At 39.5% G+C, this 27,084-nt stretch overlaps 1 protein-coding gene across 1 annotated transcript in view; it reads left to right on the forward strand.

Moving 5' to 3' along the window:
- LURAP1L (leucine rich adaptor protein 1 like) overlaps nt 1-21,920 on the forward strand; it is a 53,871-nt gene extending 31,951 nt beyond the window's left edge. Inside the window, exon 3 of the mRNA XM_019415511.2 lies at nt 20,271-21,920. Coding sequence (XP_019271056.2) covers nt 20,271-20,645 — 375 coding nt within the window. The 3' untranslated portion in view covers nt 20,646-21,920. The remainder of the gene's footprint in view (nt 1-20,270) is intronic.
- The last annotated feature ends 5,164 nt before the right edge of the window (nt 21,921-27,084 follow it).

Raw genomic sequence — 27,084 nt, forward strand, 5'->3', positions numbered from 1 at the left:
CAACAGGAAAATGGAAACACGGGAAGGTGAGGTGACTTGTTACAAGTCACAGGTTAGGTTATTAACAGAACCAAGCTGTCGGTATCCTTGCCGTTCTCACTAACCCTACACCATCAATGGGTAGTTGGGTCAGAGGGTATCATAGATGTAAATAAATAGCAAATCAGCCATCACCTCTGTTTTAAATTTTTTTGTATATAAACATGACAAATTACATACATCACATTCAAAGGAGAACAAACTCTCCCATTTCCAGGTGAAATCATCTACATTAATTAGCATAAAATTCTAGGAGAAAACTATATTGGAAAAATGAACATGGTATTTCAGGCAACATTTCAACATTCATTTCATTTAAAATAAATGAAATAGTTATTCAGAATGATATCCTGCAAAGGGACAGTTTGCATCCTCTAGTTTCTAAAAGACTAAAGTTAGAAGCACATGCATTTAGTTACTAGTAATCTGCTGTGCCAGAGATATCATTAAACTAATTGTGGGAAATAAAATGTAAACAGCTCTGTAAGATCATGAGCACTGAATCATCACAATACTTGGTATATGCTGAATCAAAGAGAATCAGAGAGATAAATTCATTGGAAATTAAAGAGGAAATCCATTCCTTCCTCATGCAATTCACCTCATGCAATTCACTCATGCAATTCACACTCAAAAGACAAAAATTGTTTAGTCTAATTTGAAGAAGTAAAGTCAGGGTATGAGTGTTCTCTCATGCAATACAGGCAACTTTTCCCCTAATAAATGGGAGATAAGAAGTGATTAGGTAAAAGTAAAAAGGAGTTGAAGACCTAAGGATGCAGGTTTAACAGAAACTTTTGTCACAGGAAAGTCACATTAGTAAGTCCCTTTGCATCATTGGCATTATCTATACTGTTCCAGGCCGGTCTGCATTTATGCCAGTTCTAATAAGATTTCTCCCTGTGGCTCTGTTATTTGATTCTTTCCAAGTACATTTTTCAGGAAAAAAGTCAAAAACATGACTCATACAAATATAAAACAAGCACAAGGCAAAGGTTTATTTAACTCTTTAATGAGGAGAGAACCATCAAGATGGAAACAGTGGAGAAAGGAAGAAACAGAGGAGCGGAAAATAGTCCATGAGGAAAGGTGTGCTGAGTTAAATTCACCAGGAAGTGTCTTTTTTGTTTTAATAGCTGTAAGACGGGGACCCCAACAACCCACTGCCCAAATCCAGCTTGCCTGTTTCTGTAGAAGTTTTATTGGAACACAGGCATACCCGCTCACTTACAATGGCTGCTGTCCAGCAACCTTCGTGTAAGGGTTGCCCAGGGGCCCCTGCAGACTCCCAAGAATAGCTTTGGTATAAAAGACATCTTAAATTTTTTCCCTTGAATTTACGTTTGTATTTTAGGAAGGCCAAACTAAAAAGGTTAAAGTTTTATTAGAATAGATTAAACTGTTTCATTAAAACATTATCATATGTGCCTAGAAACAATAAATGATTATTGCTTGGAGTAAGAAGAATACAATACAATTTTGATAAGTAAATTGCTCCCCCCCCCCCCACCTGCCATCCTTTTTTGGATCAAGGGCATGGCAAAGTCAAGACAGAGCACAGAAATTTTTCAGGTTAGATATGGAATCTCTACTATCCGGACAGATTACACAGAAAAATAACTTTATTATTTCTTGGTAATGCTCCCATACTAATTTTTCATTCTAACAGAAGAAAATGAAAACAAGTTCTAGATTTGAATGAATATATTTAGCAGTAATTTATTCACGAGCTCTTTTAAAAATGTATCTCCTAATAAGTCCATTCAAAACTGAGCAAAGTTTCCCAAAAATTTTTACACCTTTTACTACTTTTCAGAATCATTCTTTGTGAATGACACAATTCAAGGACAATAAAGGGGGTATTTTTTTTGTTTGTTTACATCAGTTTTCTATATTGAGGTAAGTTCTATCCTTCACTACTTTCTTTCACATTCTGGAACAAATGATGTTGACAACAAAAATACTCTTCTCTTTGATAAAACCATATCTTAGGTACAGTTCTTTGTCATGATTATTCCTAGTCTGGTCTCAACCATACATATAGGCCAAAATTTTTAATTAAAGTTACTAGTCTTTCAGAGGAAAACTGGAGAGTGATCATTTCCTGTCCCTATGCTGGCCGACCAGCAAAGCTTACACAATTGCATTATAAAATCTCCGCAGCGAAAAACATACTTTTCACCTTTGTAGATGACAAAATTCATGTTCATTAAAATGACCCAAAAATATAGCCACATTATTACTGTTAAAGTAAAAAGCAAAGATATCCATGACAACTGGTAAACTGTGTGTCACTATTCTGTCTTCTTTAGAAATTATACGGATCTCAAGATTTTTATTAATTTGATTTAATGTTAGTCTAAGTTCTAAAATTAATAAATATCTTGCAGATTGTGTTCAAGCTGTCACAGAAGGATCATAATTACAGTTGGATTAAAAATATTGAGAATTTTAATTCAGTGTAGAAAGTATTGTATATTTTCTTAATCTTAAACAATATAAGGAAGAAACTTTAGCTTCTCTTATCAATAAACCAATACAACAGATTTAGGAAGTTAACATTAACCTAGTCTCTCTCATTAGAAGATAATTGAAATCTTTAAAAATAAAATTAGGGGCGCCTGGGTGGCTCAGTCGGTTCAGCAGCCAACTTCAGGTCATGATCTCACGGTTCGTCGGTTTGGGCCCTGCATCCGGCTCTCTGCTGATTGCTCAGAGCCTGGAGCCTGCTTCAGATTCTGTGTCTCCCTCTCTCTCTGCCTTTTCCCTGCTCACGCTTTGTCTCTGTCTCTCAAAACATAAAATAAATATTAAAAAAATAAAATGAAATAAAATGAAATTACAGTTGACCTTGAACAACACAGGTTTGAGTTGCACAGGTCCACTTAACATGCGGATTTTGGGGGCACCTGGGTGGCTCAGTCAGTTAAGCCTCTGACTTCAGCTCAGGTTACAATGTCACCGTTTGTAGGTTTGAGCCCCACGTGGGCTATCTGTTGTCAGTGGAGAGCCCACTTCAGATCCTCTGTCCTCCCCCCACCTGTACCAGTAGGACACTAAAACCATAATCTTTGAAATTTTTTTTAACTGGAGAGAATTCATTTTCATGTCCTCCAGCCCCTCTCCTGCTCATGTTGTCTCTGAAATTAAACATTTTTTTGATATGAGAATTTTGTACAGTGCCACACTATAAATATATTGTCTTCCTTATGATTTTCTTAATAACATTTTCTTTTCTCTAGCTGATTTTATTGCAAGGTTACAGTATATGATACATATACAAAATATGTGTTGATTATTTATGTTATCAATAAGGCTTCTGCTTGATCGGAGGCCATGAGAAGTCAGAATTTATACGTGAATTTTCAACTGTGCAGCATTCTGCACCCCAAACCCCCGCACTGTTCAGGGGTCACATATATATGTTTATTCTCAATACTGACAAAAGCAAGGAAAAGATATTTAGTTATTTATAGCCTAAAATTTCCAAACCAGTGGATGGCTAAAGATTCACTTGGATTCTGCCATAAACATGCTTCTGAGTTAGCATTATCCATGAGGAATGTTTTGATTTTTTATTTTTCTCTTTCCCTGAAAAAGGTCAGGACATTCAGTGTATTGGAGTTCAGTTTCTTCATTTCCCTGAAATTCTGGGAATATTTATTAGCCTCTATATTTAGAAAAGTCTCCTTTTTCTTAAGGGACTTTATAACTTATCAATAGACTCTATAAATAGGAAAATATTTCATTTTCTTATCAATGAACCGTAAAAGGTTTTTCCCAGTTTAACGCACAGATTCCAACAGGACATGAAATTTCAATTCTGCCACCTCAGGCACTTTTTAGAAAACACAGAACACACATTCTCAAAGGGTTATCTTTCTATTCAGTGGAAATGCAATACCTTCTACGTGGATTTGAGCACACCAGTAGATGAATGGTATAGACCAGCTAACCATATTCTGTGTTGTCTCTCAGTCTCATCCAACAGAGAATAGATTCACATCTTCCTAATAGAGATCACTTAGTGATCCCATCATGATACCAGATTGCCAAATATTGTCACCCCAAATGGGGAAGAATTAATAGATTATGTGACCTTGACTAACCTAGTGGTTCAGTACCCATGGATCCCTGGAGTTGACTGTTTGCATACGTTTTATACATGAGGATTCAGTATTCAATTGTGGAAATGGACACGACTTAAACAATGAGTAAACAAAACATGTAACTATTGGCCAAGAATCTGGAACAACAACAAAGGAAAAACAAACAAACAAACAGAACAAAAGGTACCAAATCAGAAAAAGAAAACAGAGTCAGGAAAGATAAAGTTCTAATGGTCTTTGTGACTAACTCCAGAAGCCACTTCCTGGGCAACTTGGTTTACCTAGCTGTAGCAGGTGAGCCACTGGAAATCTCAAGGGAAAGCTCCAAATCCATCAAAGTATAATTTTCATGAAATTTTTAAACATTACTGTCATATAAACATGGAGCACATGTTGAGGATTTATTTAGTTCATTTAATGAGAGAACCAGCAAGATGATATCAACTGGTTCAAAAGAAATATAGAAATGGTCTCTCTATTTTCTCAGAAAATGTATAAAATAATTTTCTTCAGTTAGAGGCAAAATTGTTCAATGTGCAGTAGGACAATAAAACTATAAGCTTTGAACTTTTTTTCAACTGGAGACGATTCATTTTCATGTTCTCCAGACACGAATCTACAAATTAGCTAATAACTTTATAACTCTGGGCCAAAGTAGTAGTAAATAGCAGGTCACACAAAGATATACTCCCCTAGATGATTAAATAATGATTTGGCCATGAGTTAACATATCTTTGAGGAGACATTAAAACCATTTATATATCTTCAAGTTTATGGACTCTTTCCTTGGCTATCTCCAGTCTACCAATAAATTCATCAAAGTCATTTTTTACCTATATTACAGTTTTGTTGATTTACACCATTTTCCTTCTTCAAATTTTCATCTCTGTGCCTACATCACCCATCTGTTCTTGCATGTTGTCCACTGTTTTTCAGTAGATCCATTATCATATTAATCATAGTTATTTTAAATCCCTAGTCTGGTAATCCCCAAATCTGTATAATATCTGAGTCAGGTCCTGATACTTTCTTTGTCTCTTCAGACTTTGGTTTTGCTTTTTAGCACACCTTGTAATTCTTTGTTGAAAGCTGGATATGATGTAAAGGAACAGGAATAGATAGGCCTGAAGTGTGAGGTTTTGTATTTGTCTGATTAGGAGTAAGACTGTTTATTGTTTGCTGTAGAGTAGGTGTCAGAGATTAAAATTGCCTCTAGTGTCTTTGTTTTTGTCTATTCTGTTATCTTTGGGTTCTCCTGGAGACTCTGAAATAGAGTCTGAGGCTTGGGATACTTTTAGCCGAAATCCCCTGTTGGTACCCAGGAGCCTTGTTGACCTGGTGGTAGGTTGTAGGGAAGGAGAACCCTTGTGTAGTGAATGATTAGGTCTCAGAATTAGTGAGCCTGAACTGGATGTTTCCCTTCCCCCGTGTTGGGTAAGCTCTGGCAAGAGCCCAGTAAGTTAGGCTCTGGTAAAATAGTTTCCCTTGAGGACAGACAATGTTAAGGAGAACAGAGGGCTCTGAGAATATTTCAGAATGATAACTTGTCCCCTCCCCCTGCCAGAAGCATAGGGGATAGTGAGAACCTGGTGGGGCTCCTGGAGGTGACACTCATGAACATGTGGGGGTCTCCCTGAAATTGGGCCTCTTGGAGTTTTTAACTCTCAATCTAGTCTACCCTGAACATCCAGCAATTCTTCAGTTAGAGTTTAAAGTGTTTCTACTGATACCAGCTCTACCTGGAGACTTCTGCTTCTGGCCTTATGCTCCTAGAAACCAATGCATTTCTGTATCTACTTGGTTATCTCCCAGGGGCAGTGGTTTGCCCTGTGACCTCAGTTCTCTGATGAATTTAAGAAGAGTTGTTGACTTCCAGTTCAGTAAACTCTGTTTTGTTGTTGTTGTTGGTTTTTGTTTTTGTTTTTTGTTTTTGTTTTTGTTTTTTTTTTTGAGAGAGAGAGAGAGCATACATGCACAGACGCACACATGCACAAGACAGGGAGGGGGCAGTTAGAGAGAGAGAGAGAGAGAATCCCAAGAAGGCTCTATGCTCAGTGAGCAGCCCTAGGGGGGACTCAATCCCACAACCCTAGGATCATGACCTGAGGTGAAATCAAGAGTTGGAGGCTCAACCGACTAAGCCTCCCAGGAGCCCCATCACTCCTGTCTTCACAATAAAAACAAAGCTGAGGTGGTTCAGTTGGTTGAGCATCCCACTCTTGATTTAGGCTCAGGTCATGACCCCAAGGCTTTGGGGTCATGACCTGCACTGGGCTTCCTGCTGAGCATGGAGCCTGCTTGGGATTCTATCTCTGTCTCTGTCTCTGTCTCTGTCTCTCTCTCTCTCTGCTCCTCCTTCCCTGCTTGCTCTCTTTCTCTCTCTCTCTCAAATTGAAAAAAAAATTAAAAAAGAAAGATAGGAGTGATAATTTCCATGCACTTTACATGTCAGACTGGAATCCAATGAGAATAACAGTCAGATTTATTACTTATTTGTTGTAATAATGACATTAAATTTATTAGATAAATTACTATGTAAGACCATGGCACATAGAAAGCATTCAATAAATGACAGATGTTTTTAGTAATATTCTTAAAGCTAATGAAACAAGACAAAATACATCACTAGACATGATAGTCAATGCTTTATCAGCAAATGTTGCAATGTGGCAGGTGTTTGTCTTTGGCCACTCTTCAGGGTGTGAGATCACTGCTCTAACTAATATCATCTGGAAAGTCCCACCCAAAGTTTCCCAAATGAAAATGGTCAGTGTTTAGACATCATATACAAAACAAAATTGATCTTCAGCATCATGAAGTGAAACATTTCAAATATTACCAAATTATCAACATTGGGTAAACATGAATGATTGTAACAAAATGCCAGGCCTCAGTTATGTTTCCTGTGCAAAAGGACCATTCTATAAAAGGCCCTTCATAAAGAAAATGGGTTAACGTGTGAAAAACAAATCTGGCTTATGGGAGGCGCTAAATAAATGCAACTTTTATCCCTATCTTAATCTCATTCCCCCTTTTCTCTAGTGAGGCCAGACTGAAGGGGATTAAATGGGGAATTATGAAAAGCAAGCTTACAATTTGATAGATTCCTCAGTATTGAAAATTCAGTGATGTCAGCTTCATTAATCTCTTACTATACTCTAAACTCTTAAAATTATATCTGAATGTTATTGTCTAAGTTTAGTTGATTATCTTATCATTGTATACCCTACTTTCTATGGCCCTTAAAGTATATGGCATATAGGGGTTCTCACGTGGCTCAATTGGTTAAGCATCCAGCTCTTGATTTCAACTTGAGTCATGTTCTCATGGTTTGTGAGTTCAAGTCCCACATCAGGCTCTGTGCTGACAGTGCAGAGCCTGCTTGGGATTTTCTCTCTCTCTCCCCTTCTCTCTCTCTGCCCCTCCCCATTCACATCTCTTTCTCTCCCCATGAGTCAGGGAGGGACACAGAATCTGAAGCAGGCTCCAGGCTCCAAGCGGTCAGCACAGAGCCCAACACGGAGCTCAAACTCACGAACCACGAGATCATGACCTGAGCTGAAGTTGGATGCTTTACCAACTAAGCCACCCAGGTTCCCCTAGAGAATATATTTATAAGTGACCTTCATTGAAAGCATCCTGTGTCAGATACCAGAGGAACCATCTATTGTTTCTCCTTTAGGGTAATAAATTACCATTTCTTATGGGGAAAATGGTGATCCTGTGGGAGATGCATATGGCCCCCTCTTGAAGAGCTTAACTTCCTTGAACATTTTCTGTCTCCATCAATAAAGATTTAACTACTCTGTTAACTTTTATACAAACTATGCAACAGTGAATCAGCAGAGTAGCATTCCATGGGCACTGTGGTCCAGCATCCATCACCCAACATTATCCACAAGTAGAAAGATCTCTAGGCTCTTGCTACTCAACGTGTCATATACAAAGCACTGGTTATTAGTTGTTCATGCTGAGTAACAAATACCTCCAAACTTAGCAATGTAAACAACAGACATGTTCTATGTCATGGCTTCTGTGAGTCAGAAGCCTGAGCACCGATTAACTGAGTGTCTCTGGCTCAGGGTCTGTTCACAAGTCTTCAGTCAACATGTTGGCTAAGGCTGCAGTCATCTCCAGGCTCAACTCAGGAGGCTCTGCTTCCAGCCTCACTCATATAGCCAGTAGCAGTTGGCGGGCCTAGGCCTTGCTAACTGCTGTCCAGTGATATCAGTTCCTTATCATGTAGATCTTACAATAGGACAGTTCATCGCCTGGCAGATGGTTTGCCTCAGAGCAAGCAACAGAGTATACCTGAGATGGAAACCGGTCTTTTTGTAACCTTTTCTCAGGAGAGACATCCCATCATTTTCACTATAATCTGTTCCTTAGAAACAAGGTAATAGGCCCAGTCCACACTCCAGGGCAGGGAACTAATGGGAGTGTGGGTACCAGAAGGGGGTTACTGGGAGTCCTCTGAGAAGCCCCCAAGGATTTCCTGGCATCGACCTGGGATGTGTTAGAAATGCATGATCGTGGGACTAGTGAACAGGATCTGAATTTTAACAAGACTCTCAGGTGACCCATATGCATGTAAAGGTTGAAAAGCACTCCTCTAGGGAGGAAGGCACATGTCCTTTATTCTGTCACAGAGGCTTGCTTCTCAGCTTAATGTTACTTACCAGTTGATGTTACTTTCCAAGGAGTGCAAAGTCAGTTTTCCTCACAACTCAGTTCTCCCCTGCCCACAAAAAGAAAAAAAAAAGGGAAGGTTATGGAAATACTACTGTGCTGAAGACAGATTAGAAAGAGAATCCGGGGGTGCCTGGGTGGCTCAGTCGGTAAACGTCCAACTTCAGCTCAGGTCATGATCTCACGGTTCGTGAGTTTGATCCCCGCATCAGGTTCTGTGCTGACAGCTCGGAGCCTGGAGCCTGCTTTGGATTCTGTGCCTCCCTCTCTCTCTGCTCCTCCCCCACTCACCTCTGTCACTCTCTCTCAAAAATAAATAAACATTAAAAGAAAGAGAATCGGGAGACTGGGGAAGAAGTGGGGCATGAGGATTATGTCGAACAGATTGAATACCAGCATCAAGAAGTCTAGGGGCGCCTGGGTGGCTCATTCTGTTGAGTGTCCGACTTTGGCTCTGGTCACGATCTCACAGCACGTGGGTTGGAGCCCCGCATCAGGCTCTGTGCTGACGACAGCTCGGAGCCTGGAGCCTGCTTCAGATCCTGTGTTTCCGTCTCTCTGACCCTCCCCCATTCATGCTCTGTCTCTCTCCGTCTCAAAAATAAATAAACATTAAAAAAAAATTTTTAAAAAAGAAGTCTACAGTACTGTTTCCTCAAAACCTCTTAAGTGCATTGCTAAATAACTCTGCATTAAAAATGCTCTTTATAATGGTGGCCCATTACTAATTGATTCAGCTCAGTTCTACATGGTTCTTTTTGTCAAGATAGGGAAGTGTGCAGCATATTTTGGAAATATATCCATTAAAATTATAATATAAAATGCAAATGCTTACATTATTTTTAGATATCTCTAGTCCCTTTCCAAGTATATTTCATGTCTCAATAATGCTTACATAATAATCTATATTCAATATTTGAAATCTTTCCATAGAAAACACTAATAACTTTGGGATAAATATTTAAATTTTCCTCAAATTATATTTAGTGGAAAGGATAAAATTACATTAAGTTTTTAATCCTGAATAGAAAAATAAAAGCCCTTAGGGGAGAAATGAAAGTCTCTAATTCTCTAATCTACTTATCATAATAAAATGCACTGGGTTAGGCAAAGCCTAACTTTACTTTTCCTGTACCTTTAATTCAATAGCAAAAAAACAATATGAATCACCGAATTTTACTTTTTTTTAAATTTTTTAAATTTTATTTTTTAGAGACAGAACACAAGGGGGGTGGGGGAGGGGCAGAGAGCGAGAGGGAGACACAGAATCCAAAACAGGCTCCAGGCTCTGAGCTATCAGCACAGAGCCAGACATGGGGCTCGAACTCACAGAACATGAGATCGTGACCTGAGCAGAAGTCAAACGCTCAACCAATTGAGCCAGGCTGGCACCCCTGAATTTTACTTTTGAAACCAATGTTGCACTGTATGTTAACTAAAATTTAATTTAAAAAATAAAATAAAATAAAATAAAATAAAAGTGGGCAGAGGAATATAGCCAGTTTTCCAAAGAAGATATACAGATGGTCAACAGGTATATAAAAAGGTGCTCAATACCACTAATCATCAGAGAAATACAAATCAAAAGCATAATGAGATATTACTTTACACCTGGTAAGATGGCTGTTATCAAAAAGAAAATAAATATTAAGTGTTGACAAAGATGTAGAGAAAAAGGAACCCTGTGCACTGTTGGTAGGAATGTAAATTGTTGAAGCCACTATGGAAAACAATATGGAGGTGTCTTAAAAAATTAAAAATTATGTTGCTTCTGGGTATATATCTGAAGGAGACAAAATCACTATCTCTGAAAGGTATCTACACTCCTTATTTTCAGTACAGCATTAGTCACAATAGCCAAGTCATGGAAGCAACCAGGTGCCCATCACTGGATGAATGGATAAAGAAAATGTGAGAAAATGTGATACACACATGCACACACACACACACACACACACACACATAGGAATATTACTCAGCCATAAAGAGAAGGAAATTCTGCCATTCGTGACAACATGGATGGACTCAGGACATTACACTGAGTGAAACAGAGAAAGACAAATAGTGTTTGATCTCACTTGTATGTAGAATCTAAACAAACTGAACTCATAGAGTCGGAGAACAGCTTGGTGGTAGCCAGAGGTGGATGACAAACTTCCAGTTACAAGATAAATACGTTCTGGGTATGTCATGAACCGCATGGTGACCAAAGTTAACAATACTGCATCGTGTATCTGGAAGTTGCTAAGAGAGTAGAGCTTAAAAATTCTTATCATAAGAAAAATAAAAATAATTGTTAGGTATGCAAGGTGACGAAAGATAATTTATTGTGGTAGTTATTTCACAGTATGTACATACACCAAATCATCATCATCATCACCTAAAGCTGACACAATGTTATATGTCAGTTGTATCTCAAAAAACCTTAAATTATGCATCGAAGCCTACAAACTAAGACGCCATATGAAAAACAAAGGTTATAAATGTTCAAAACCATCACTTTTAAATGTTTCACTATTAATAATTTTCTTGAGGTTATTTAAAATATTTACTGTACCCACAGGGAGAAAATATTACCTAATGCTGGGCTACTGAGCACCTTTTCTCAGCTTCGTGTTTAGCGGCGTCACATTGGGAGCTTGCAATTAGCCATGGTTGGAGTATTGACAGCACAGAAATTAGAAAACGCCGTCAATCAGAACTTGATTTTTATTTTGTTGACTGCCTTTAAGACAGTGATGGAGACAATGTTAATATGGCAGATTAAATTTAGAAGCGTGTCATGTCCTTAGTTATTACATTTTTGACAGCATATAAAGTTGGGAGATATTAAAAAACTCTTGTCCAAGTCACTAAAGATCACTAATAAACCTGTAAAGTTCTGACTAGTGCTGAACCACGTAACTAGGCTGAAGCAGAAACAGGCTTCCCTTTAATGAATATAATTTGTGCCAGGGTGAGAAATTGTTTAAAAGTGGATCACATAGGGGCGTCTGGGCGGCTCAGTCAGCTAAGCATCCGACTCTTGATTTTGACTCACGTCATGATCTCACGGTTCATGAGTTCAAGCCCCACATCGGGCTCCACACTGACGGTGCAGAGCCTGCTTGGGATTCTCTCCCTTTCCCTCTTGCTGCCCTCTCCCTGCCTATAAACAAACAAACAAACAAACAAACAAACCAAACTTTAGATCACATAGATTAATGACAAAACGATTGAAAAAAGAGTGATTGGTGTCAACTCCTTGTTAAATTATGATTGAACTGTAACGATAGGTTGCTGTACATATAAGAATTCAGCAAAAAATGTACAGAAGGCATTTTCTGAGAATCAACTAGTTACACACACAAAAAACTATACACAAGTATAATAAAAGGTAACGTATATTTTAGTATTATTTGTAAAGTGTGTGCTACACATCTGTTATATCAGCACGATTCTGGTGGCACGTGAGTGTGGTTTTCCCAGGGAGTCAGTTGTTGGACATTTGCCACGCCACCCTGCCTCCTCCTTCCTTCCCAGCGTGAGCAGGGCCACTCCATATCACAGGAGCACATTGTCATAGCCTCATCTGCCATGTAAAAATGCCGTTTTAAGTTCTAACCGGGAAAAATGCACAGGCAGAAAGCATATTTGTTACGACTTAGTGGGGACACTTCTGGTCTGGTCCTTGCTCTATTCACGTGCGCTTCTCTGCTACAGATATCTCAAGTCCGTGTTTTTCTTAACTCATTCCAAATGAATTTCTGCTCAGGTGATTTATATTCTCTCTCATTGCCCCAAACGAAGTTTTGCATATACATGTTGAAAGCACTCAGGAGAAACAATATTCGCTGTATCAGAGTATGGAAAAGAAATTGACATCGCAGGCTCTAAGTGCTGATTGGATTCTAGCACCGGACAGAAGAGGACTGAAAAGCTCCCTGGTCTTATTTTGGTGATCAGAGGATTCGCCAGCAGGGAACTGTGTGGCACTCGTGAGCAGGCCTGGTGGCAGGAATTTATATTTGACATTCGGGAGAGTCACATGTGCCCCCTTTCAAATAAACCAGATGCAGCTTCCTAATTTATCAAAACATTAATCAGTTAGCTATGCAGATGACAGTGGTTTTATGTACGTAATTAGTCTCAGGGTAAATTACTCTTCTATAAGGTTTCGGGAAAAGAGAGAACTGTTTTAGTTATTGTTCAGATCCACAGAAAAACACCACAAATGGAGGAAGACAAAGCTGATATAAAAATGGAATCCTCCGTTGCCCAATTAGAAAGAAATTTTGTTGTAAATTTCAAACTGCGTGAGAAGGCAGAGGGAATTTCTGGCAAATAGCACTTGTAAAAGGCCGCAGGCTTTTCTCCTGAAGCATTTGAAACCAAAAGCTGTGGATGGAAATGTTGTACAGTGCCTTCTCGGACTGCAAAGAGACAATAATATCCTTATGGATCCTCTGAGAATACAGTTAGAGAAGTGGTTTATAAATACAGCTATTAATAAAACCGCCAGAAATTTTAAGGATGGGTAGGCAGAAAATCTTCTGTGATCATCAAATTGAGGATGTGGTGAATTTGGAGAGGGAGCAAATTTGGACTCGATTAGATTAGGCAAGGGAACACACAAATAAACTGGGATAAACCGGGAAAACAATATTCCAAACATTGTTATAGCAGCCTTTTAATAAGGTAGAAAAAGATCCCTTTAACTTTTTTTTGCATATTTGGAAATAAATACAGCTAGAAAAAAAAGGCCTTCTACCAATTTCAAATTTGAAAAATACGTTCCTCGGAATTAGGAACTAGGATTAGAGCATCACATTAAAAGGCAAATCTGATCTGTTTCCTTTCTTCGTGTATGTGATTATGGACTTATAAAGTCATCTTTCTCCCTTCTAATTCATACTGCAGCTTGCTGGACATTTGGGATTTAGGTCATGGATGGTGCAGATTTTACGTTAGAAGTACATATCTAGGAGATGGCCTGCTTTTATCTGACTAGTCGATCCTTGTAAACAAAAGGGCTGGAGTGCTGTCCACGCCTCCAGTATGACAAGACAGAGCCAACACTGCCCGTATTTGGAAGACACATTCCACAGCCCATGTACACATTTATGAACATAAACAGGCATATGGAAGATGATATGTATGTTTATCCTGGGGCAGAACACAAACAAGAAGCCAAACAGAAAGAGCCAAAATTACTGTCATCTCCCAATTTCTGATAAGGAGATTAAAATTCACGGAGAGCTCAAACTGCTGGCTCGGGCCAGGAGTTCTTACTAGCTAAAACTTTGGCTGGAGCTGTTGACTAGCAAAACTGATGGCTCCCTCTCCTCCAGAGCCCACGTACTTTTCTCCTAGAAGAAACAACCTAGTAATCAAATGGCCACAGGAATGACCAAAGGATCCGGGATGTCAAAATGGAGGGAAATCCTGACATGATCCTATCTGCAGATCCTTTGGATCAAATAACATCATAAAAAAAAACAAAAAAAAAAAAACAAAAAAAACAAACAAACCTCAATGTGAAAAGCAGACAAGTGCTAGGTCCTGAGTTGAGTTAAATTTTCAACCCCGGCAGAAATGACCTTTGTTCACAAACTGCTGTATCACCTCCACCTAGGCAGGTGACTCACTGGAGCTGAGAATACAGCCTCATCATTGTTCCTCATGAACGCAGAGGCCGAGGTCCCGTGTGCCCAGCCACTTTGCCCAAAGCTCACACAGGTTGACAGTGACAGTGACTGGAACCCTGTGCCGCATTCCTCACATAGCAGCACAAAAGAAGTTGACTTGTTTAGCAACTCCCTGGTTCACTGCAAATTTGACCACATTCCTGCCTTCATGGATTCATTATGCTAATTCATAACCTTTGTAGTCTTTCAGTGTTAGAATGATGGCCTAGAAGAAAACACAGATCTGGAAAAGCTTATTATTAAGAATATTTTGCTGTTGGGGCTCCTGGGTGTCTCAGTCGGTTAAGAGCCCGACACTTGGTTTTAGCTCAGGTCCTGATCTCAAGTTCGTGAGTTTGAGCCCTAAGTTGGGCTCTGTGCTAACAGCGCACAGCCTTCTTGGGATTCTGTCTCCCTCTCTCAGCCCCTCTCCTGCTCAGGCATGCTCTCTCTCTGTCTCTCTGTCTCTGTCTCTCTCTCAAAATATATATATATATATATATATATATATATATATATATATATATATATATATTTTAAAAAGACTATTTGGGGTGCTTGGGTGGCTCAGTCGGTTAAGTGACCGACTTTAGCTCAGGTCATGATCTCATGGTTTGTGAGTTCAAGCCCTGCATCAGGCTCTACGCTGACAGCTCGGAGCCTGGAGCCTGCTTTAAATTCTGTGTCTCCCTCTCTCTCTGCCCCTCCCCCACTCGTGCTCTCTCTCCCTCTCTCTCTCTCTCTCTCAAAAATAAATAAATGTTAAAAAAAAATAAAGGCGATTTCCTCTTTCCGGATCTCTCATTTCAAGTTCTGCTGTACACCCAGCTCACTACTTGTCCAAAAATGATACGAAATTTCAGCATTCACCCCATCTAGAGACCTGCTATGTTACAATCCTGAAGTGTGAGAGACTTCGGTTAAGCCTGAAGGTGAATTACATTGCGATAACTACAAGGACCAAAGTGGGGGAAGGCGGAGGAAGAAAAGAGGGAGTGACATTCACATCTCTTTGAATCAATCAGTACAAACCTTTCTCTTTTTCTTTTTTTCTTTCTTTCTTTCTTTCTTTCTTTCCTTTCTTTTCTTTCTTTTCTTCCTTTTTCTTTCTTTCTTTCTTTTCTTTTTCCTTTCTTTTTCTTTTTCTTTTTTCTTTTTCTTTCTTTTTTCCTTTCTTTCTTTTTCTCTTTCTTTTTCTTTTTCCTTTCTTTTTCTTTTTCTTTTTTCTTTTTCTTTCTTTCTTCCTTTCTTTCTTTCTTCCTTTTTCTTTCTTTCTTTTTCTTTTTCCTTTTTCCTTTCTTTTTCTTTTTTTTCTTTTTCTTTTTGTAAATGCCCTGTTTGTTCCCTTTGTTTAACTCATTTCATCAAGTGTCTACAGAATACCTGTGTGTGTGCTGTGCTAGTACCAGTTATCACATCAGAACAAACAGAATGGTGTTTGGAATGTGAGTCACACCTTGAAGTCCACGTCCTTTCAGAGACACTATCTCAGAATCTGTACATTTAAGCTAGGAATGCCAGTTTCCTTGTGCCAGGTACTCAGTGTTTGCATCCTGTGAATGAATCCAGATGGGACTGCACGCTGGGAATGCTTCAGTACGGAAATGCTCTTTCCAGAAACTGCCTCTCTCCTCCCTCTCAAGTCCCATATCACTGACCCACCGCAGAACCCAAGGGAGGGGTGTACTTGACAGATGGTCCAATCTGAAGCAATAATTCTGCCCTTGAATGAATACCAATCGGGCACCTGCTACGTGCCCAGCACTCTTGCAGGTCTTGGGCACAGAGTGGTGACCAGAATGGACCAAATTCCATGCACTCTGTGGTGCTTACATGCTCATGGGGAAAACAGAGCATAAATGTAATAAGCAGGATGACTTCAACTAGCTGTAAATATTGTGAAGGGAACACAAAAACCATAGAAGAGTAGTATGGAACTCAGCATGGAGATTGGATACCATGATAGATCAGGAAAGAGTTCTCCAAGAAAGGGAATGTAAACCCAGACCATGAACAGGGCCTCCCAACTCTCTATATCCTTAAAGTTACTGGACCTTATAAGGTCTCAGGTGAAAGAACTGGAAGTTCCCTACCAACGGGCCAGGCTACTGTCTCCTTGATAGATGGCCAGACGTTCTAAAGATGGACATGAGAAACAGGGAGGAAAGGCGGGGTAGCTACCGGAGACAGAAGCATCATTGTGATTTAGTTCCGTGACAGATTGCTCAGCCTTTCAAGGTTCATTGGCGATAGCAAAACCACACCTCAGTTCCAGAAGAAAGTGGTAGGAAGCAGCCTAGAGCTCCAGGTAATGGACAGGCAGCCATGTGAACCGGCCGGCCCGGCACTCCTACAGCAGACAGCTGTTTACTCTCTCCCCAGGAGGACAGAGGTGGAAGTTAAATCTGTAATCATTATCAGCCAGATCAACGCGTTCTAACTGACTTGCTTTCGTCATGTTTCCCCCAGCCGTGGTTCAATGGCCTGTGAATGTTTACCTTCAGTAGAAAAAGATTTAAAAAAAAAAAAAATGGTCAAAGGAAGCTTTTGTGACTTCATAGTCTACTCCTCTCTGATTTGCGTTCCTCAATGAAATTGAAAAATTTGTATCTGATGCAGTCACTGTGTGACTCAGACCAAAATTGCTGGAAAAAAAAATTGTCCTGAGTATGCTAAAACCCCAGAGTGACACATTTGTTGGGAATGTGCATTATTACCGCCTTAAGAGCCGAACTTTCACACATCTAAAATTATGCCTATTTCTTTTTTCTTTTTGAAGTTTATTTCTTTATTGGGGGGGGGAGGGACAAAGGAAGAGGAAGAGAGGGAATCCCAGCCAGGCTCCGCATGCTATCAGCACAAGAGCTCTACTCGGGTCTCGATCCCATGAACCTTGAGATCAGGACCTGAGCCAAAATCAAGAGTCGGGCGCATAACTGACTGCGTCACCCAGGGGCCTACTTCTAAAAACATTATGCCTATTTCTAAAAAAAAAAAAATCAGTCCTCAGGTCAGACGTTAAGATATGGAAAAATTGTAAGACATTTCTTACGTGGGCCAGCAGAGGAGGCTGGACTCAGCTTTAGTGCTTGATAGAAGAAGAGGACTTCAGAAATGGGGAGGATTTGAAGAGGAAGAGAAGAAGTAGTTCAAGGGAGGGGACTAACAGAGAACACACCCGCAGCTGGAAAAGACCAGAACATTTTCACGCGACAGGGCGGGGCTGCGAACAAATGCAGCTGTGGCTCATTTGGTGAGCTGACGGGAAACGGTCCCATTTATGTCGCACCATGCCTACAGCGGGCACAGCATGTTTCATCAGCTACAGATGCCTAACAGAAGAATTTTGTAAGACTTTGGCTCATATGGGGTTTCTGGGCTCTTCAGCAGACCTAGACAATTTGTTGCTTGACAAATATCTGTTGTATCACGTGTAACCTGAACAGTATCTTGATGGCCCATGGGGTGTGTGGGTGATTATGAGCATGAAGACCGCCAGAAAGCCTCCTTCCTCAACACAACACCGCTGCAAGGTCACTGAGACAGCAGTGTCACTGAGACACTAAGACAGGAAAGCCTCTCAAAACGTACTCAGTTTCCATACTTCTGTTCATGGACACCTCAGAGATGAATGATTGTCACTGTTACCTTCTACACAGTTGGTTTTGGTCTTTTCTCAGAGAAGATAAGGAAGTTACCCTGGTTACTGTATGTAATATCCGCACAAAATGAAGGGTTTAAAATCGTACTTTATGCTTTTTTGGTATTTATACATACATAACTGGTAACCTCACATCTTCGAAGTCATTGATAGACATTCCATCTCTCCTAATGTTTGTTCACTACAATCACTCAATCCAAAGTTCACCTTCGGTTATGGATTAACTCCTAACCAGGAAGTACTTTTATAATATGAATGCATACATTTGAAGACAATAGCTCCTTTCTCCCTTAAGGCTTGAGTCACTCATGACTGAATGCCTTTAATAATTCTAGAAACCCACAAGTCTGAATTAGCCTTGTATCTTAAAAAAAGAATCAGCGGGGCGCCTGGGTGGCTCAGTCGGTTGAGCGTCCGACTTCGGCTCAGGTTGTGATCTCGCAGTCTGTGAGTTCGAGCCCCACATCGGGCTCTGTGCTGACAGCTCAGAGCCTGGAGCCTGCTTCAGATTCTGTGTCTCCCTCTCTCTCTGCCCTCCCCCTGCTCATGCTCTGTCTCTCTCTGTTGAAAATAAATAAACATTAAAAAAATTTAAAAAAAAGAAAGAATTAGCAAAGCCCAGCCTTTTAGATTAATGACCCCAAAAATAAATAAACATTAAAAAAATTAAAAAAAAAAAAGAAAGAAAGAATTATCAGGGCCCAGCCTTTTGGATTAATGACCCCAAATTGAAACAAACAAACAAACAAACAAACAAAACAAAACCAGAAATCCATTTCAAACCATAATGAATGTGACCAGGACCTCTGGTGGCCAAATGTATTCCTGGCTCCTAATCTAGGCACTGGAATCTTTCTGGGAGCTATGTCTCTTCACTTCCAACTAGAATAGGGGCAATCATGAGAGTTCGTGCAGCCTACCTCTTTCCATATTCTACAGAACCACCACACTTTTGATATTAGTGAATGTCCCCCATTTAACTGTAGGACCTATAAAGAAATTCTACTTTGTGCTGTGAGACAGATTTCTTTGAAGTCGTTTAGGACTACACACCTAGAAGGCACCTAGGGAAGTTCTAGAACTTTCTCAGATTTTCATATACCAATTTGGAGCGGGACTTCCCCTGACATGTCTGAGGCAAGTAACCAGGTCTATAGAAGACACCTGTATGCTTCATCTTGTAAAGTGGAACAGTATTGGTTGGCATCCTTTTGGATTCAAGGAATATTAAAGCAATTTGTTCTTAAAAATAAAAGCATTATTTAGTACTATATATTTGTCAACATAGCTATAAAGAGTGCAGACCTTTTCTGTAGTCTTAACTCTTTTCTGTAGATTTCAGCTTCTTCATCTGTATAATGGGGATAAAAATAATAATCTATGGTAACGGGTTGCTATTAATGAAGGTTGGACCTTGCATAATGATGTCTGGTACATTATCACTCAAAAACCAGAAGCTGCTACAATGGTAGTGATTCCTTAATTTCGACACATTTCTCTTCTCCCCACCTCACAGCATCTACATATATATATATATCCCCAGGTAAATATGGATAAGTGATTAGTCTGGCCAGAGAGAGGATGTGTTTCTGAGCAGAAAACCTGACATTCAAAATGGTATTCCCAGGCAACTTGGTTAGGGCCAGGGATGCAGTGGGAGTTTTACAGTCCCCTTTGGACCCGATGCATCTGGCAGGAAGTGAGTTGTTTATGACTTTTGCCATCGGTCAGGAGATTTCCAAAGATCCTGAGATGGAGTGAATTTGTATTCTGTTCTGTGCATTGCAAGTTATAGACTGCAGAAGACAGGATCCAAATGAATTTTGAGTCTTTCAAAAATGTAGATGGGGCGCCTGGGTGGCTCAGTCAGTTGAGCGGCCGACTTCGGCTCAGGTCATGATCTCACGGTTCGTGGGTTCAGGCCCCACATCGGGCTCTGTGCTGACAGCTCAGAGCCTGGAGCCTGTTTCGGAATCTGTGTCTCCCCCTCTCTCTGCCCCTCCTATGCTCGTGCTCTGTCTCTCTCTGTCTCTCAATAATAAATACACGTTTTAAAAACAGGTAGAATAACTGGCGTGTCTTTCGTCTCCCCCCTCTTCCCCGTAGGTTAACCTCAGAGCCACAGATGTGAGGCTCATGCGCCAGTTGCTTGTTATCAACGAGAGCATTGAGTCCATCAAGTGGATGATTGAAGAGAAGGCCACCATTACCAGCCGAGGAAGCAGTCTCAGTGGCAGCCTGTGCAGTTTATTGGAGAGTCAGAGCACCTCCTTACGTGGCAGCTACAATAGCCTGCATGATGGCAGTGATGGGCTGGATGGCATCTCCGTGGGGAGCTTTCTGGACACTCTGGCAGATGATGTCCCAGGCCATCAGACCCCATCAGACTTGGACCAATTCAGTGACAGCTCCATAATAGAGGACTCACAAGCACTGCACAAGCACCCCAAACTGGATTCTGAATACTACTGCTTTGGCTAATGACCCAGTTTTTTGCATGGGATTGGTGTGCAATTAACTTGTATTTATCCTTCTTCTCTGCTGCTATCTTTTTGGTGTGATTTTTTTTTTATATATATATGACAACCTTTTTAAAAGAAGCTTATTTTGAAACTGCTTGATGATAATTCTGTTGCTCCTAATATTTCTTATCTGGACTGATTGATCTTTCTCTTGTACATCTCTATTTTTATTTATTACAATGATTTTTCTCCCTTCTTTACAGTGACACAAGTAAAGTAGGGGGAAAAAGAATAAGCAATAATTATGTTTTTGCTTTTGTTTTCAGAGCAAGGGGTCAGGGATTACCAAAAAATAAATCTTTGCTAAATTTTACAATAAACCAAAGTCTGACAACAGTTTATTTTGTTCTTTGTATGCTTAAACAATTCAAAGTTTCATTTTCCAGAACATACTGAAGTTTATTAGGATTTGTATCACAGGTTGGACAAAAGAGTTGCAACGAACGTAGGCATTATTTGTAGGCAAAAACTTCCTAGTATAAAATAAACAATACAGCTAGTCACATACTTCCACGTGGCAATTATTCGGAAGCCACAACTCTGTGAAATCTGCTCACTTCAACTTTGAGTTCATACTTTGGATCGTACTTTTGTCTTTAGTGACTCTAACTCAAACTATATAAGCTTAGTTGTGTGATAATATATATGATTCTCCCAGATTTCAAAGAATAATTGAGGTTAGATACATGAAGGTGATTAGAGAGGTTCTAACTTGTATTTTGAGATTTTGTTGACATTTGTTTATAGGTGTTTTGTGATTCTGATATGATATACAAACACATAAATCACATATATGGATGGATGGATGGATGGATGGATGGATGAAGTGGGAATTAGAATCACCATTTATGAAGTCTAATATATCCTGTCATCCTGGAGTAAATAATCTCTTAGTTTTCTGAAGTGACATCCAAAAATACAACTCATGTAGTAAACAAACATTTCCTTTTGGTGTGTTATGAATCTTCCACATTCTTTTACCTTAATGATTCCTCATGAGTGAATTATTGAGATTTCAAACTTTTCTTTGTAAATATGTTTCTGTACTAAACACCTTACAGTATGAATCAAAAAGGCTTCCTATTTATAATTGAAAAATGTCCATACTTGAGAAATGGTTTCCCCAAATTTCCTTTGTTGATATATAACTATTACACTCTTGTCAAATGTATTGTTTGCTTCCAGAACATATGTTATTCCATTTCCAATTAAAATCTATAGGGTCTATATTTTACACCAGTCTTTTTTTCATAAATTACTTGATATAATCCACATCGCAACAATCTCATGATGTGAAAATTGTCTCTTTTCTATATTTGAGGAAACTGAGGCACATGGAAGGTAGGTAACTGGATCAAATCACCAGTAAGTGTCAAGACTAGGATTTGAACTTGAGTCTCTCTTAGCCATAACAATAACAATGGCCCCTTTGATACCTATTGAAGTTAAATAATAAAGTATGGATAAAAAAGCAAATATAAGCCCATTACCAAAAAAAAAAAAAAAAGACCAATATTTTCTTTCCAATGAGTGAGAACCCACATTTCCCAATACTAAGCTTTCTAAGCCCTTTCCTGAATTCACATGTCCAGAGTCAGTTTTGTTCCTACAGGTGAATTGGGGATTTGACATGCCAACCGTTACTAATGTATTTTCCCCTTCCTGCTTATTTTTACTTTCAACTTAGCAAAGGCTGGCTGATTGCCTATTCTGTTCAGTTTTAACCTAGAATTAAACCAAGCCGTTTTCAGCACAGATTATTTACCCAATTAAAATCTGAGAATGTTCATTATGACCTACCAGAGAAACATCCTTAGAACCAAGACTGATGCGTTCAAGCAGAGGGTAATGAAATATGTAACCAGATGTCTAGCACTGTAAGAACATCCTCAGTAAGAGGGAAGGAAGCAGACAGCAAGGGTATAAGAGGCATCAAGGGAAAATTCTCACCCCATCACAACCCAGTATTTGCCTAGAACAAGCCAGGTACATGAACAGTGATTTCTGTCCTCCGATCATACCTGCAGATTGTAAATCAAATGTGGCAAATTTCTTTCACATCCTCCTCTTCCTAATCAGTTTCCCCTGCTATTTGCCAATCCCATGCTCTCTATATGTGTCCCATCTGTGGAAAGGATATTATAAAAGCAAAAGAGTATAATATGGGAAAGTGTGTGGAATAGTTTTCATTGATCCATTGTATTTTAAGGGAAACTGTCATGAACACTGGCAGAATACTCGAGAATTTTTTTGGCTCTATGAGTTTCACTACTGTATGTGCTTTACATACTGTATGTATGTGTTCCTATTGATTTTTTTTTTTTTGCAAAATGTACCAATTATAAAGTCTATGATTTAAATATTAGAGTCATACGAAGCCAACAATGTTTTGATTGTTGATTTTACTAAGTGGAGGAAAATATACAGTCAAACAACACTAATTACTAACATATTTATTTGTTTCAAAAGAATGAATGCATTTTTAACTAAAGAATCCCCGTAACTAATCTCTGACCTGGAGCATCTGATATTTGATCTATGTCAGCATCATGAGAAAACGGGGTAAAAATTTAAAGCAAAACTGCCTTGTGAACTATTCTGCCTGCACTGAGCTGCCTTCTCCCAGAGAAATGGAAACTGTCCTTGGTTCTATAAATCTCTCCATTTTATAGACCCATCTGCCTTATAATGAGAAGGAGATAATTGGAGGTAAGGAAGTTTGAAAATTTAGAATACATTTTAAGGGTATTGCAAATAAAGAAATGCTAGATGACCCAGTTAGAAGACTTTATGATTTTTTTAAAGTGATCTCTACATACAACATGGGGCTGGAACTCACGACCCCAAGATCAAGTCACGTGCTTTACAGGCTGAGCAAGCCCAGGCGTTCTGACCAACTTAGAAGCCTTAATTAAACTTCAAAAACCTCCAATAATTATACTGCCAGTCAGCCCCAAGTTGCATAACATAAATTGTTAAGTATTTGTCAACACTTAGAAATGCAATAAGGATTCTTTGCTGTTGGGTAAATTATAAAGGCATTTGAAGCTCCACGAACAACTTCAATCAGGCATTTAATGTATCCCCAACTCCAGCAAAACACAATTACCTCCATTCTGTCAAAAAATAGTTGTTTTGAGGTCCTTATCTTATACCTTAGCAGCAGATGACACATTAGATTATGCATTTCTAGAAAGACTTTCTTCATTTGGCTTCCAGGACATCACTCTCCCTTGGTCCCATCATCCCCCACTTACCTTCTTGTTGGCACACTCTGTTGCTGTTTTCTTTTCATATTCCTGACTTCCAAACACATGAATGCCCCTTTTCTCAATCTTGGTATCACTTCTATTCTAAAATGTCTCCCTTGGGAATTTCACCCAGTTCCAGAGCTTTAAATGGCATCCGTGTACTGAGATTCCCAAAAGAATATCTCTTGCCCCAGTTTCTCTCCTGAACTCAAGTCTCCCATGTCTCTCTGCCTCCATAAGAATTTGACTTAATGTCTGATAAGCATTAGTCTCAACATATACAAAACTGGGATTTTGTTCTTATTTTCTAATCTTCTCCAGTTCAGAAAATGGTGTCTCCACTCATCAAATGCTCAGCCAAATCCAAGAAAGATAATTGCATTCTTTCTCTCACACCACATCCAATCCATCACACAAATCATACAAGCCCCACCTTAAAAATGTGTCCAGAATGGACTACACATTCTTACCCCTACTACTATTACCAGACTAATCCAAATCACCATCACTTCTTCCTGGGTCTATTCCAATAGCCCTGTCTTATTTCCTTGCTTCCACCGTTAACCTTTCCACAGTTGGTATTCAACACAGCAACCAGATTAATCTTTTCAGATAATAAGTCAGATATTTACTAGCCTCTGTTCCAACCCTGTAATGTACCTCCATTTCTCTCCCTGTGTATAATCCAAATCTTTACCACAGACTACAAAATCCTATGCATTCTGTCACCTTTCTACCTGTCTGACTTCATCTGATACTATTCTCTCTCTCTCTCATTGTGACCCTCATTTGTATTCTTACTATCCTTAAAAACTCAAAATCCAAGCCACGTTCTTAAATCAGAATCTTTGCACCTATCTTCCATCTTTCTAAAATATTTTTCCAGGGACACCTGAGTGGCTCAGTCAGTTAAGCATCTGACTTCGGCTCAGGTCATGATCTCACAGTTAGTGAGTTTGAGTCCTGGATGGGGCTCTGTGCTGACGGCTCAGAGCCTGGAGCCTGCTTCAAGTTCTTTGTGTGTCTCTCTCTGCCCCTCCCTTGCTCATTCTCTCTCTCTCTCTCTCTCTCTCTCTCTCTCTCTCTCTCAAAAATAATATAAAACATTATTTTTTTAAATATTCTTCTCCCAAATACTCATAAATCTTGTTTCTCCAGTTCTTTTTGGTCTCTAGTCAAATGGCATCCTTTCTGAGAGGACTTCTTACATACACAGTCTGTCCTTATCCTGGTTTGTTTTTCTTCATACCATCACTTAATACATAGTTTTGGCATGTACTTTCTGCTTCTCCAAACTAGAATATAAGGCCTGTAAGAATAAGAACTGTGTTTTGTTCACTACTTCTCCCAACCACCTAAAAGAGTGTCTGTCACATAGCAGATACCAAATACATATTTTTCTTGATTAAAGCAATTAAAAACATTTGCTGGGTGCCTTCTAGGTGCTGGAACATGATTGTACTAGGTTCTGATGATAGAGAAAGGAGGAAGGTATGAATTCTGCTTTCAAGGAACTCATTTTTATAGTATGTTTCTCTGGAAGGAAATGTAATGCCCCACCCTCCGAGACATCCATGGCCTAATCCCTGGAACCTGTGAACGCATTACATGGGGAAAAGGGACATTGCAGATGTAATTAAGTGAAGCATCTTGAGGTGGAAAGATGACCCTAGATTATCTGAGTGGACCCCATGTAATTATAAGGGTCCTTATAAGAGTAAGGTGGAAGTGTCAGAGGGAAAAGTATGAGGACATTAAACTTCTGGCTGTGAGAGTAGAAGGGTCATGAGAAAAAAAGTGCGAGAAGCTTCTAGAAGCTGAAAAAGACCAAAGAATAGATATGCCCTTAGAGCCCTGTTGACATCTTGATTTTAGACAAGTAAGACCCATTTTGAATGTCTGATGTCCAGAACTGTAAGATAATAAATTAGGATTTTAAGCCACTAAATTTACAGTAATTTATTACAGCAGCAAATTACTGCAAATCTTGGTAATTGGAAGTGGAATGAAATGTTACTGTAACAAATGCCTAAAAAAGTGGAAGTGGCCTTGGAATTGAGGAAAGGGTAGGAACTGGACCACTCTGGGGAGCATGTTAGAAAAGCCATGCCTGCTTTGAACAGACTGTTAGTAAAAAGATGAATTTTAACGACTCTGCTAATAAAGACTCAGAAGGAAATGAGGAGCATAGGAGAGAAAATCTATATTGTCTTAGAGAATACTTAAATCATCATTAAGCTGACTAACGGTAGTAAGGATAGTAAATGCACTGCTGGTAAAGGCTCAAAAGGAAATGAAAAACATATTGGAAGTTGGAAGAAAGAGAATTCTTGTTATATAGTGGCAGAAAGTTGAGTGGAACTGTGTCCTACAGTTACATGGAAAGCAGAATTTGTAAGTGACGGACTTGGGTTTTTCTGAGAAAATTCTCAGTGTTGAAAATAGGGCTTGGTTTCTTCTTGCTTCTTATAATAAATTGCAGGAGGGAAGAGAAGGGGGAAGGGGGAAGAAATAAATAAAAAAGGAACCAGGACTTGATGAAATGGGAAATTCTCAGCTATCCAGATTGCAGAAGACTCTAAAACCGCAAGATTCACTGTCAAGAGCGTTCTGGAAAGATGGCCAAGAGTGTGACTAGACAACCATCTTCTAGTGCCTCAGAAGGGACAAAAGGTCAACATATTCAGTCACAAAGAGACGTCTTCCTCGAAGAGATTAGGCCTGTGACTCATGGATCCACCTCCACCATTTCAGCGGAAGCCAAAACTAGAGATGAGGTTATCTAAGAAAGGCCCGTGGAAGGGGCTTCTTTTCTAATGGAGTGAATCCTTGTGACCTACATAGGAGACTGATGAAATTCATAGTAACTTCATGCCAGCAGAAATACTGCCAGTTTGGACTGAAGGCGACAGAGAGGTCCAAATGAAAAAAGGCTGTAGAGTTCCCATAATTCCATAGGCAGAAGACAGGCTGGTAAAACTCTTCAGCTACAAATACATGCTATCTTTGACATTGAAAAAAAGAGGGGGGTGGGGGTGACTCCAAGGGTGGAGGTGCAACCTCAGCGGAATGAGTCATCAACCCAAAGGGCAGAGCTGAAAACTATAGAGGGTTATTCTTAGGGCCAATGTTAGCGTCTCAACTGCA

This window comes from Panthera pardus, unplaced genomic scaffold, assembly GCF_024362965.1.
Source record: "Panthera pardus isolate Hobbes unplaced genomic scaffold, ASM2436296v1 HiC_scaffold_20, whole genome shotgun sequence".
NCBI classification, from domain to species: domain Eukaryota; kingdom Metazoa; phylum Chordata; class Mammalia; order Carnivora; family Felidae; genus Panthera; species Panthera pardus.